The sequence below is a fragment of the Medicago truncatula genome, chromosome 7 (assembly GCF_003473485.1).
Source record: "Medicago truncatula cultivar Jemalong A17 chromosome 7, MtrunA17r5.0-ANR, whole genome shotgun sequence".
In the NCBI taxonomy this organism is placed as follows: domain Eukaryota; kingdom Viridiplantae; phylum Streptophyta; class Magnoliopsida; order Fabales; family Fabaceae; genus Medicago; species Medicago truncatula.
Genome location: NC_053048.1, coordinates 43,481,350 through 43,494,012, shown reverse-complemented (window position 1 = coordinate 43,494,012; position 12,663 = coordinate 43,481,350). Strand labels below are relative to the sequence as shown.

At 32.3% G+C, this 12,663-nt stretch overlaps 1 protein-coding gene across 1 annotated transcript; it reads right to left on the bottom strand.

The window, feature by feature from the left end:
• Window positions 1-3,022, bottom strand: LOC11437332 (probably inactive leucine-rich repeat receptor-like protein kinase At5g06940). Its single transcript, XM_003625141.4, has 2 exons — window positions 543-3,022; window positions 1-464 (listed from the first exon to the last, which is right to left on the bottom strand). The coding sequence occupies exons 1-2, from the start codon at window positions 2,839-2,841 to the stop codon at window positions 94-96; spliced, it is 2,670 nt and encodes an 889-aa protein (XP_003625189.1). The 5' UTR covers window positions 2,842-3,022; the 3' UTR covers window positions 1-93.
• Between the last annotated feature and the right edge of the window lie 9,641 nt (window positions 3,023-12,663).

Here is a 12,663-nt window from a genome sequence, read left to right as displayed (position 1 = left end):
TTTAAAAAATAAAAAGATGTGAAATATAAAGCTGAAAATTTACATACAAATACTCAAAAGAAAAACATACAAGTCTTTGTGTTTGTTTCATTTTCAAACTGGAATGGAGGGTTCATCATTTGCACCCTGCAAATTTGCTACACAAGTCCTTGACTCAAGGAACTGAAGACCTCTAACAACTTCTAACATTGATGGCCTTTTCTCAGGTACCACAGAAGTGCAACGTAGTGCAATATCTAAAGCACCAATCATTTGTTGGTGACAAGTATTTGATGTTCTAGTATCAAGAACTTGTTGCACCCCATTAGTAATGTTCACTTTTCTTCTAACCCATTTCACTATGTCAAGTGAGGAGTCACTTGAATCTTTTTGATCTGCTTGTCTTCCACAAACTAGCTCCAGCAATACAACACCAAAGCTGTATACATCTAATTGCTCACTTGCTTTCTTATTGTAACCATATTCTGCAATGCAACAAACAATACAATTACTAATGTAATATGAACATTAGTGTCACCGTTATTAATAATAACTTATCATACCTGGAGCAATGTAACAAGAAGATGCAGCTTCAGAATCCAAAGTAGATTGAAATGCAGCTTCTCCAACAATCTTATCAAGAGCAAAATGAGTCAATTTTGGCTCAAAGTTAACATCCAACAGAATGTTCTTTGACTTGAGATTTCTATGAACCAAGTGTGGTACATAGTCCTTGTGAAGATATGCAAGTCCTTGAGCAACTCCAATAGCAATCTTTAATCTAATTCCCCAATGCAACTGAAAGTTTTGACTACAAATCAAATCCCCTAAGCTTCCACCATGCAAGTACTCGTAGATGAGAAAAACTGACTCATCAGAATGACAGAACCCAAGAATCTTGGCAACATTCTTATGCCTAATTTTAGCCAATGTTTTGACCTCAACTTTCAAACTCTTTGAAGACTGGTTTCCAAATTTAACCAACTTCTTCACAGATACTAAATCACCACTAGGTAAACTCACAACATAAACATTACCAAAATCTCCATTTCCTATTGAGCTTTTCTCATTCATCCCTATAACAAGATCATGCTCAGTAATTCTAAGTGGATAGAAAAACACCGAACGCCAAACCGCATCTTCATCCCCTTTGCAAGATCTCCTATACAATATACATCCACTGGCAACAAGAACAGTTCCAGCAACAAATGCTAGAGAGATCAAAGCACAGGTTAAGGTTATTAAACCAGAAGCAGTATGGTGTATTGGCTTTCCATCATCAGAACATGAATTCGGCAATCCAGGGCCACAAAGACCAATATTTCCTTCCAAAAAGGATGCAGGAAGACCAGAAATCAAATAGTATGGTACTTTACCTGATAACTGATTGAATGACACATTGAAAAGAGCAAGTTTCAAGTTTTGAAGACTTTGTGGGATTGAACCAGTGAGATTGTTATCAGAAAGATCAAGGTAAGTGAGCACAGGTAGTTCAGCTAGAGAATTAGGAATTTCTCCTGTTAAACTGTTATCTGCTAAAGAAAGTGAAACTAGTTTTTTACATTTTTTCAGCTGAGGGATAGAACCAGAAAGAGAATTGTGTGAGAGATTCACTATACTCATAACTGGTGAGTCACAAAAATTAGGTGGAAGTTCACCATAGAAATGATTTAGAGAAGCAGAAAATCTGTATAAGCTTTTCACAAAACCAAGACCTGAAGGAATTTTACCATCAAGAAGGTTATTATCAAGCTGAACTTGCTCTAATTGTACAGCTTCTGAGATTGACTCAGGTATTTTTCCTGTGAATCTATTGTTTTCACCTCTAATGAGCTTAATTTTAGGAAGTGAAAATAACACAATAGGGAAATCACCAGAGAAACCATTGTTCTGAACTTGGAATCTCTCAAGACTCTTACATTCACTAGTTGAGTTAGGTATTAAACCAGTGAATCTATTTGTATGAAGACTTAGATTTATAAGCCCTTTTCCTTTACATAAACCATTTGGAAATGAACCTAAAAGCTTGTTTTGTGAAACATCAAAAGAAACCAAGTTCATGAGAGAACTTACAAGAGTCTTTGAAACTTCACCAGTTAGATTATTTTCAGAGAGATCTAAATGAGTTAAACTAATCAAACCCTTCAAAGACTCAGGAACTTCACCTTGAAAAGAAGAACCCTGCAACAAAAGTTGCTTTAGATTTCCAAGTTCACCAACATCTTCTGGAATCTCACTCACCAAGTAAGGATTCATAGACAAATCAAGAACTTCTAGCTTAGTCAAGTTACCAAAAACGTTAGGTACATCACCAGAAAGCAAGTTACTTCCCATGTTAAGCACTTCAAGATTCTTCAATGAACCTAAACTATCTGGAATATTTCCTTCTATATGGTTTCTACTCAAATCAAGCACTGACAAAGAAACAAACTGAGAAATCTGAGAAGGGATAGTACCCCAAATAAGATTATTACTTAGATTCAAACTTTTTAATGAACTACATTGAGAAAGATGAAGTGGAATAGGTTGGTTAAAGATGTTATTAGCAAGGTTGAGATAAGAAAGACTAGGAAGGTCACATATAGAAGATGATATATCACCAGATAGGTTTAAGCTTTGAAGATTAACAGAAGTAACTGAGAGTGAATCAGAAGGTGTAGTGGAAGAACAAGAGATACCAGTCCAGTTACAGAAATGGTTTGATGAAGTGTTTGACCAAGTTGATAAAGCTTTTTTAGAGTCTTGAATGGTGGATTTGAAGGAAAGAAGGGTATCAACTTCTAATGAAGATGAAGTGAGGTTGAAGATTTGGAAGGTTATAGAAAGAAGGAATAGGAATATACAGAATGTAGTAGTGGCCATTGTTAAACTCAAGTGTGTTTGAATGAAAACTAGTTTAGTTTTTCTTGAATAGAAAAACTATATATGACTTATGAGTGTGTTAAAGTGTGTTTCAGAATAGAAATTATTACCGCTAGATATTGATGTGCTGGAAAGGAAAAAAAGGTTACATTTACGTGAAATAGGTCATCATAGCCATAAAGAATTCTATTGATATAGGTTTATAAATGCATTGTATTGCGTTTGTGTTTTCACCTTTTGGTAGATACCATAAGCCATAAGGCATGACCCTTGATTGGTGCTTAGTTTCAAGTTTCAACTTTCTACCCCACCCTTGTTTTATTTTGTCCATTTTGACTTTTCAAGTGAATTCTCAATTTTGATCTTGAGAACAAAAAGAATTATGGTCTAAAAATCCAAAAGTTTATAATATTCACACATTATGGTCTATGTACTAATCACTTGAACTAGACTTGATAATTGAGAAAGAAAAAAATTTGATAAACAAATTGGTCTTTAAAAATGAAAAAACTATACTTTTAGACCATGAGGAATTTATATTGGAACACCTTAGCCATTACAAGTTACTAGTAAATAATATATTAGTACATCATTTCTCTTTTTTTATGACCTCTACATCATTTATTTAGAAACCCCTCCAAAATTGAACCAAAAGAGTGTTACTTTCGAGGTTGTAATTTGGAAGGTATTGTCCCAACCCAACTCCCAAGAGTACGATGCCATTGCCACCCTACTCATTGACATTATAAAAGTTTTCACCTCAGATGGAAAGAAATGACGTTTTTCAACGTTGTAAATGGAATCCAAAGAAACGTTTAGGAATGGAATTGACCTTCTAACACCCAAATCTTGTTTAGGATTAATGTATATGCAATTCATTGCGTGTACCTCATCACATTGAATGTGTTTTTTGGCTTCAAATAAATGGGTCACGTGACCATATTGTCCATTTGTGGAATGTGGGGTCTCCAATTGACAATCAGAAATCAGAAAGTCAGACACTTTTATTTGATTATGCCAAATCATCAAATAAAACAAATAGTACTAGCGTATTATTAAAAAAAGAAAGATACAAAATATATTAATAACAATGAATTTGATTATAGTTATTTCTATTTTATGCAAATGATAAAAGTTAAGTGTGTTATATACACATAAACATAACATAAGAGTGGTAAAAGAAAAAAATGGTTATTAAAAACCTCGTAGATTGTAAGAGTGGTGCAATTTGAGAAAACAAAATCGAGTATAACGAGGACAAGGAATATGGGGGCAAGAAACGAAGGATTCTCGTGTCGTGAGAGGGACAGGGATGACTATGAGACAAAAATCCCCATCCCACGTTTCAGAGTTGTTAATTTTGAATTAAGTACCTACAAAGTACTCCCTCCGTTTCAAAATACATGTCCAAGTCAACCACTTCACATATGCCAATGCATAATTTTGACTGTTAATATCTTTAATTTTCTAAAGTAAAAAATTATAAAAATTTAATATTTTGAAAATATTTGTCGAGACAAATCAAACAACATCTTACATGCTAATATTTGTATTTATATATTAGTTAAAAAGTATGGTCAAAGTAAGTCAAGTGAATAGTGCACATTGCAAAAATTGGACATGTATTTTGAAACGGAGGGAGTAAGAAATAGGTAGGTCAACATCAAGTTTGGATTAGTATTTTGTATAATGTATTGTACCCAAAATAATTTATTTGCTTTGGTTTTTCAATTCTATAATATAATAAATTGCTTAACGCCAGATCCACTTCTGCTCTCCCATCAAAGTTGAGCGCGTACTCTCATACCAGAGTTGGGTCATGAGGGGAGCTCAAGGGACCGTCCACATCAAGGTCAGAACAATCACACAAGTAAGAGAGGCACCATACTCCTACCCAAAACCTTAAGGCAATGGATTTATGGATCCTCCTACTTATAAAATGTTTAACCTTTACTATTTTATCCGATGTGGGACATATAACTCACACTTGCACACAATAACATTTCCCAATTTTTAAAATATGGATGTGACATAATTTTAATTCAATATTTACATTTTACAAAAACATATTTAAAGTTTTAGTGATGGCAAAGTATTTTTACTAAAATAAACAGATTGGTCCCCATGTACTTGTGTGTTGCTGCTGCTCAATTATGTGAAGCAATGAATCAACAATAATCTATAGAGTGGGTCAAGATCACAAGGGCTCTTTCAAGAAGAATAATATTACAATTCACCAAGAGAAACAAGTAAAGAGTGTCATGCACTGGACCACTAGATTGTAGATCCTCTGATACATACATAATATACATTTGAAGGACCACATAACTAATATATCCATTCCACTGTTTGAGCTGAAAATTGCACATCGATAATGTTCATTATTTTTAATTTCTAAATATGTTTCATAGTTGAATCTGGACACCAATTACCTGATCGTTGAAAAAGGGTTGAAACCGAATGAGAGTATGTAGTAATATTAGATATTCTTGGCCTATTAATAAATTAATTGATACTATATGCTCTCCTAATTTTATTTTTTTTGATATATCCTATCAAAAGAATAATAAATATATAAAAAAATGGTTTACAAACTTAAAGGTATCTTTGGATGCTTTGTTTGGTTGATATAGGTGTCTTTTTGGATTTTTTTTTGTCAAGTAGGTAAGTGGCTAGAGCTCACACAATTAAATTGTGGAAAGTGAAGTGTTTGAGATTCGAACCCCGGCCCATGCATATAATATGCAATATCCCTACCAATTGAGCTAAGTTCACGGGGATTTTTTTGGATACTTTATCCCTGGAGCTAATATCATTAATTATATGATTAAAGTTCCTGAAAAATAAAATATAGGGTTAAATATGTTTTTGGTCCCTATAAATATACCAACTTTTCGTTTTAGTCCCTCTAATATTTTCCTTCAACTTTTAGTCCCTATAAAATTTTCAATCACTAATTTTGATCCCTATTTTTAAGTTAATTTTTGTATTTTTTTAAGTTAATTTTTGTATTTTTTTAATGAAATTGTGTAAAAATGTGTAGAATATTGTAAAAAATATTCCCAAAAAATTAGAATTTTTTAACAAAACATAAATTAATTATGAATTTTTAACCGTCAAACATATAAAAATTTATATTAAATTTCATGTTTTGTTAAAAAATTCTAATTTTTTTGGGAGAGAAACTTATAATATTATGAATTTTTCTGCGAAATTTTATTCAAAAATATGTATTATACATATGAGTTTACTTTAAAAGAGGGACCAAAAGTGAAGATGAAAAAAAATTTAAAGACTAAAAAGAAAAGTTGGTATATTTATAGGAACTAAAAATATATTTAATCCTGAAATATATGACAAAACTATAAGTTTGGATATCCATATCTTCGCCGTGTATTTTGTTTTGATTTAAAATGGGTAAGGGAATAATAAAAAGTCTACCTCTTGTCGCTTCTAACAAGAGGAGCTGAAATCCAAAAAGTTTCATAAAAGTATAAGCAATTGAAAAGCTTATTTACTTTTGCATTTCCAATAACTATTATATTTTGCCTATTAAAAAAGTAGGTAAAAAAGTAGTTAACCTTATTTGAGGGTTACTACTAGTAGAGAGGGTGTTTGTTTAATGAAAGTGAAGTGAGAGAAAATATATATATTTTTCTTTGAGAGAATATAATGACTTCATATATAATTTATAAACCAACAAACTCGCTGTTTTAATTGTTTGTAAAAAGTTGAGAGGATTAAAAAAAAAAGTGATTTTTTTTTTTGAAATGTTTTGTTTTATATATATGAAGCCAAAATAAACATTTAACTATAGTTAAAATTTGGGATCTATCTCATCCTTACAAAACCGGTTTGTGAGATGAGGAGTGCATCCTCTTTATAAAATCTCATCAAGAGTCTCATCATCCGATGTAAGACTTGAGTTTTTCCTATTATACTCTAAATGTAAAAGTCAAAGAGATAAGCGTAACGTTATACGATAAATTTTCTAAGGAATATTTCTTTTATATGAAATGATCAAATGACTCAATTATTTTAAAACATAAAAATTACGCTTGTTTTATAGCTACTATAAATTCAATTTCCTGGTGGTTGGCATTATTTGTGTACATCTTATCTTATTTTTATGGTGTGTGTTCACATGGAAAAGGTTAATCATTTTCCATGGAGTTGGATTCAATGATTAGATTAAGTGAAGAACATATTATTAACATGCTCACTCAACACTAGATTTTTCTTTACACTATCTTCCAACCATTTAAAAATTTTGAAAAATAATTTTCAGAAATTAAAAAAATCGAAAAAATATAAAAAAATTCAGATAATTTTTTTTTTTAAATTCTGTAATTCATTTATTGAATGTTAGAATTTTTTTTTTTGAAAAAAATAAAATTTTGGAAACTAAGATAAGTTTTTATTTTTCTAAAAAGAATATATTTTTTAATTTCATAATAAAATAAGATATTCTGAAAAATAAAATAAAAATCCTAAAAAAATATTTTGAAATTAAAGTTTTTTATTTTTCTAAGAAAATAAGGTTTTTGAAATAAAATTCTGAACAATTTTTTTTTTTATTTTTTCAAAAAAAAAATTCTAACATTGAATAAATGAATTACAGAATTTAAAAAAAAAAAATTATCTGAATTTTTTTATATTTTTTTAATTTCTGAAAATTAATTTTCAGAATTTTTAAATTGTTGGAAGATATTGTGAAAAAAAATCTAGTGTTGAAAGAGCATGTTAATAATATGTTTTTCACTTAATTTAATCATTGAATTCAACTTTCTCATGATAGAAAAAGATTAACCTTTCCCATATGAAATGCCACCTATTTTTATACATACTATGTAGGGTCAACAACCATTACAGAACGTTGCAGTGTTCTGAAAAGCACAGGGTAATATGAAAGAAGAAAAATCTAATAGGTAAGTGGAAAATTTTCGAACCAAAATAAAATCTAAAGTGAAAGGCTGTATCAGAAATCCTATAGATACTTCTTTTTGTAGTACAGTACTAAAGCACACTCCGCAGAAACTAAAAATAGGAGAATAAGGATAAAGGAAGAAAGACGAGTGCAAAAAGACAAAGTGAAAAAATTAAACAATTCTTGGTCTAAATGAGTACAATTAATTAATATTTAATATAATTAGGTGGTAGTGTTCCATCAATCCTTTGGCTTTTCTTTGTAATGTACCAACCCCCTAGCTAAATGGCTATAATACCAATCACTTAGGACTAATCAAATGATCAATTTTGTTAATTAAGCCTTGACATTACAAAAGTAATCACCTACTATAATGTTCACTTTCAAGAAGCCATAATCAAGAGTACAAGAATTCAAGAAATTAAGAATCTCGTGTGGTCGTGTTTCTCTTTCATTTTGCAAACAATCATCATGTTTGGACAGTTATTAAGTGAATGATATATAAGCATATTATTTATTGCAGTACTACTATTGAAGATTGTAAAAATAATTAGTAAAGGGGACAGAAAAGAATAATTTGTTTCGATGTTAAATATATTCCTTTAAATCAAGTTATTTGGACTCTAGTGGCAAGGAACTCCTTGCAAGGACGTATTTGGGGAATACCGGGTTCGATTCCCAGGGGGAACAACACTTGTCCAGTGTGCATGCCTCTACGCATGAGCCGGATTAGTCGTCCACCATTGGTGGGTCAAAAACCAGTGTGAAAGCAAAAAAAAAAATGATTTCTTTTGGTATGTAACGATCATGGCAGTCAAAGGCATCAAAGCTATGCGTGCCAGGTGGAATCACGGTTTAACTGAACAAAATTATGTGACATAACAGCTAGATATTTGAGTCTTTTAACCATTTGATTTAGTGTTTGCGGAGGATACATTTAGTTTACCAAAAACAAATTATCTTTTCTTTCTTAATGAGTTTTTTTTTTTTTTTTTTTTGGAATACAAGAGGGCCGAAGCTCAAAGAAAGAGAAACTAAGGATTAAGTGATTAACTAAGCATCGAGTATAAGTTCCAACAAAACCAGCTAAATAAATGGAACTAACTTGAGCAGGACATTACTCATATAAAATCATAGTAAAACCATCATCACACCCCAAATTCGCCAAAGCACCCGCACAAGAGTTTGCTTCTCTATATGAATGACAAATTTTAACCTCTCAATCCAACTCCAAAAATCTTCTAATATTTTGAATCAAGGTCCACCTGATCGGCAACCCACCTTTTGCAAAAGAAATAGTGTTAACCACTACTTGAGAATCAACATGCAACTCCACCGTGAGAAATCCATGAGATAGAGCGAACTTCAAATCTTCAAACACACCCCAAAGCTCCGCAACATATGCACTATATGCTCCTAAACCTTTTGAAAAGCCACAAATACACTCACCACTATCTCCCCTTAGAACTCCTCCACATCCTGCAATACCTTCTCCCTTAGATGCTCCATCCATATTTAGCCTAATCCATCCTAAACTAGGTGGCTGCCAATGGATATTTTCAATCACCTTATTATTATGACGCACGACAGCATTCTTGTTGGTTGTTACATCATAAATTTGTACCCTTTGCAGCACTTGCAGCCAAGGTCTTGTTGGCAACACACTACCACTATCATGAGTCGTTTTATTCCCCCAATACCATAATGAAATTCATATTTAACATGGTATACTCAATTACTCATTCTCTTCCCATAGAGTTGTGTTCTCACAACAATAGTTTCCTACAAACACATAAAAATGATTAAAAAATTTAGTAATAGTTAACTACCGCCATTCTTTGTTTATAAACCAGCGGTATTAACTACTGCTCGAGATTTTTTGATAATTTCCAAGTGTTTTTAAGAAACAATGAATGTCAAAACAACAATTCTCCTCTTCCCATGTGTTCTGTGAAATGTAATTTTTATACTTCAACGTTCAAACAACACCCTCAAAGGCCTGTCACACCTATTTTATACAGCGTATCTACTTTCAAATATAAACAACTAAATGAACATGGTTTAACTAATTCTAGCAGCAACAAAAACAATTTCTATTACCAGCATTCTTTTACCATATGAAGCAGAGAAAATCCTTAATATCTCCATCGCCAAACATAAAAAGGAGACTCTTACAATGAGCTGTGGAAAAAAAGGCTCTTATATGATCATACAATTGAGAAACACCACATATTTACCAAAAATCTTAGGGCATTAGGTATATTGGTCTTCTAATTTATAAAGTGTTCAACATTTACTTTTCTACATGATGTGTGATATATTAATCACATTTAGTTTACCAACAATTTAACTAGAATATCTTCTTTATAGATGACAATTATTAGATGTCTAAAAAAAATTGATTTGATGGATAAAAAGAAAGGGTCCGGTATTTGAATGTAAGTCAAATATACAAAGAGTGTTCGAATTAGGATATCTTTTTTTACAACTGTTCAGGGGCATTTCAACTCAGTAAATTGATGTTATAAAGGTAAGTTCTAACCACTCAGCGTTTCAAATGTAATTAAATTAGGATATCATGTCATAGGGAAATTGGAAAGATCTCATCAAAGAAAAAACTTTAATAACAACCAAGTGATTCGGCATAAGTGGTTAATGGACTCCGCAGAAAGACGAATTTTTCGAGAGAATCTAAGTTCAATTTTTAGTTAGAACAATTCTTTGACATACTATACTTACCCACGATCAAACTTCAAAATACCAAAACCCTTACTCTAAAAACCGGAAAGTTAATACAAAAAAGAAAAAACCTTAATAACAATCGAGGAAACAACATTTCAAAGATTCTGTGGCAGATGAAAGCTCCTCAAAAATAGAAAGATTTTTCTTTGAAAAATTATAAATAACGAAGTGCCGGTTAGTCGGTTAGAACCAGGGGCGGATCCACAGTGAAATATGGTGTGGCAGTTGCAGTTTTGATATTTTTTCTAAATTATTAATATTAAAAAAGGGTGTTGCAGAGAATCGAACTTGTAACAACACGCTCACCCAAACCATTTATCTGTAGCATTTAAGGTAAGAATGTTTTACTTTGTTAATATATATAGTTTGTTTGAAAATTTTACCACACCAATATCAAATGTCTAGATCCGCCCCTGGTTAGAACTAATCTCAGAAAGCTCCATAATCTATAATATTTGGTGGGCTACGAATTTTTTTTTAAGATAAGCAAATTCCTGATGATCAAACTATTAATTATGCATCACGTAACCTGAATGAGTTCTAAAATGAATTGAAATATTCCTTGGAACCTAGATTACCCCATTCTGAGGGGAAGAATTCCTCATGCATCAAGTGCAGCCCTCTCATTGCAATCCTCCACAATTTTTGCTTTGGCCGCCCCATAATATCTTAAAAGCCAATATGGCAACGGACAACAATGGCATCTGGAATTTAAACTGATTCGTGACTCGGTCGGTGAGATGATAGAGTCAGCTTGCTAGCGGAAGAACAATGTTCAAAACCCTATATTTGTGAAGGCCTCGACGATTCTCCATTTGATCGAATTTGATCGATTCGGCCAATGAGATTTGTTGCTGGAGTCTTATAATTGAAATTCAATTATCAGACTGTGGTTGAACGGCTTCCGGGAAAGACCTATTCTTTGGTTTTTAGTGCTCCAGTTATTAGATAAAGGTGTAGATTGAAGAAATCTCATCTTGTTGGCAAGCTTTTGTATTTGACTTCACACAATTGGGTGGTTTAGTTTTTTCAATATAGTTGTTTTTATTCAAAAAAAAAAAAAAAAAAGTAAATGCAAAACAAAGAAAACTTATACATTGCCAGCAGCTGCTGAGGTGGTTTTCCGCGCGTGTTGGTGTGCTTGGGGGCTGGGGTTGATGCGGCGGTATGCGTAGGATTTCTGCCCGTGTATACGTTGGCATCAGTCGCTTGCTTGTGGTCCTTTTGGGTGCTGTTTGCTTGTGGTTTGCTGCTGGTTTTTTGCTGGGCAGCATTGCTTTTTTGCTGTTCTAGTGCAGCTGCTGTAGGCTCCCGCGTCAGGACCTGGTTTTTGTTCTCTTTGTATGGGGTGGTTTTTTAAAGGGTTTTTGTTCGAGCTGGAGTTTGTGGCAACCGATTTCCCCTTGTTTTGTTTTTTTCCACCCGAGCTTATTAGTGCTTCTTGCACGGGCTTGTTGGGTAATAATATTTTGCTATTCAAAAAAAAAAAACTTATACAAAAAATAGCCAAACGGTTCAAAGCAGAGAACAGATCAAACTAAAAAAAAATAAAAAATAGAAGCAAATTGTGTTTAGATAGATATAATAGACTTGTATGGCACCAACTAATTCATTCCATTCCACATAGCCATCCCCACCTAATAAAAAATGCCATATTTTACGGTAGCACATTATCCTTATCTCAGCTTTTCAGGCCACCAACCAAATCTTCAAGTTTTAAATAACTTGAGAAAACTTTTATTCTTTCTTTCACTAAGGAGAAAGATAAAAGATGCAACTTTATTTATGTTCTTTTGAAATGTTTATTCGGAGAACTATGAAAACAATTAAGTGGTGGCTCTCAACATATCTTCAACAAATCTTTCAATTAATCAGAAGAAGAAAACACTGAAGCAAAATGATGCCCATATCTTCTAGATCTGTACCATGTCACCTTAAAAGTTTCTGCGTTGCTGCACAAATCCTCATTCAAAATGATTCCTCTACATAATAGTTTGTTACCTTGTTCATATAAAAAAGAATGAGCTTAGAAATATATAAATAACAGTCCTACCAGCAGCTTAAAAAATTACTGCACATGAAAAACTACACTAAGAAATGCAATAGCAAAATAACACACAAGACTATGCAGGAAATATCTTTCAAGCAATGAA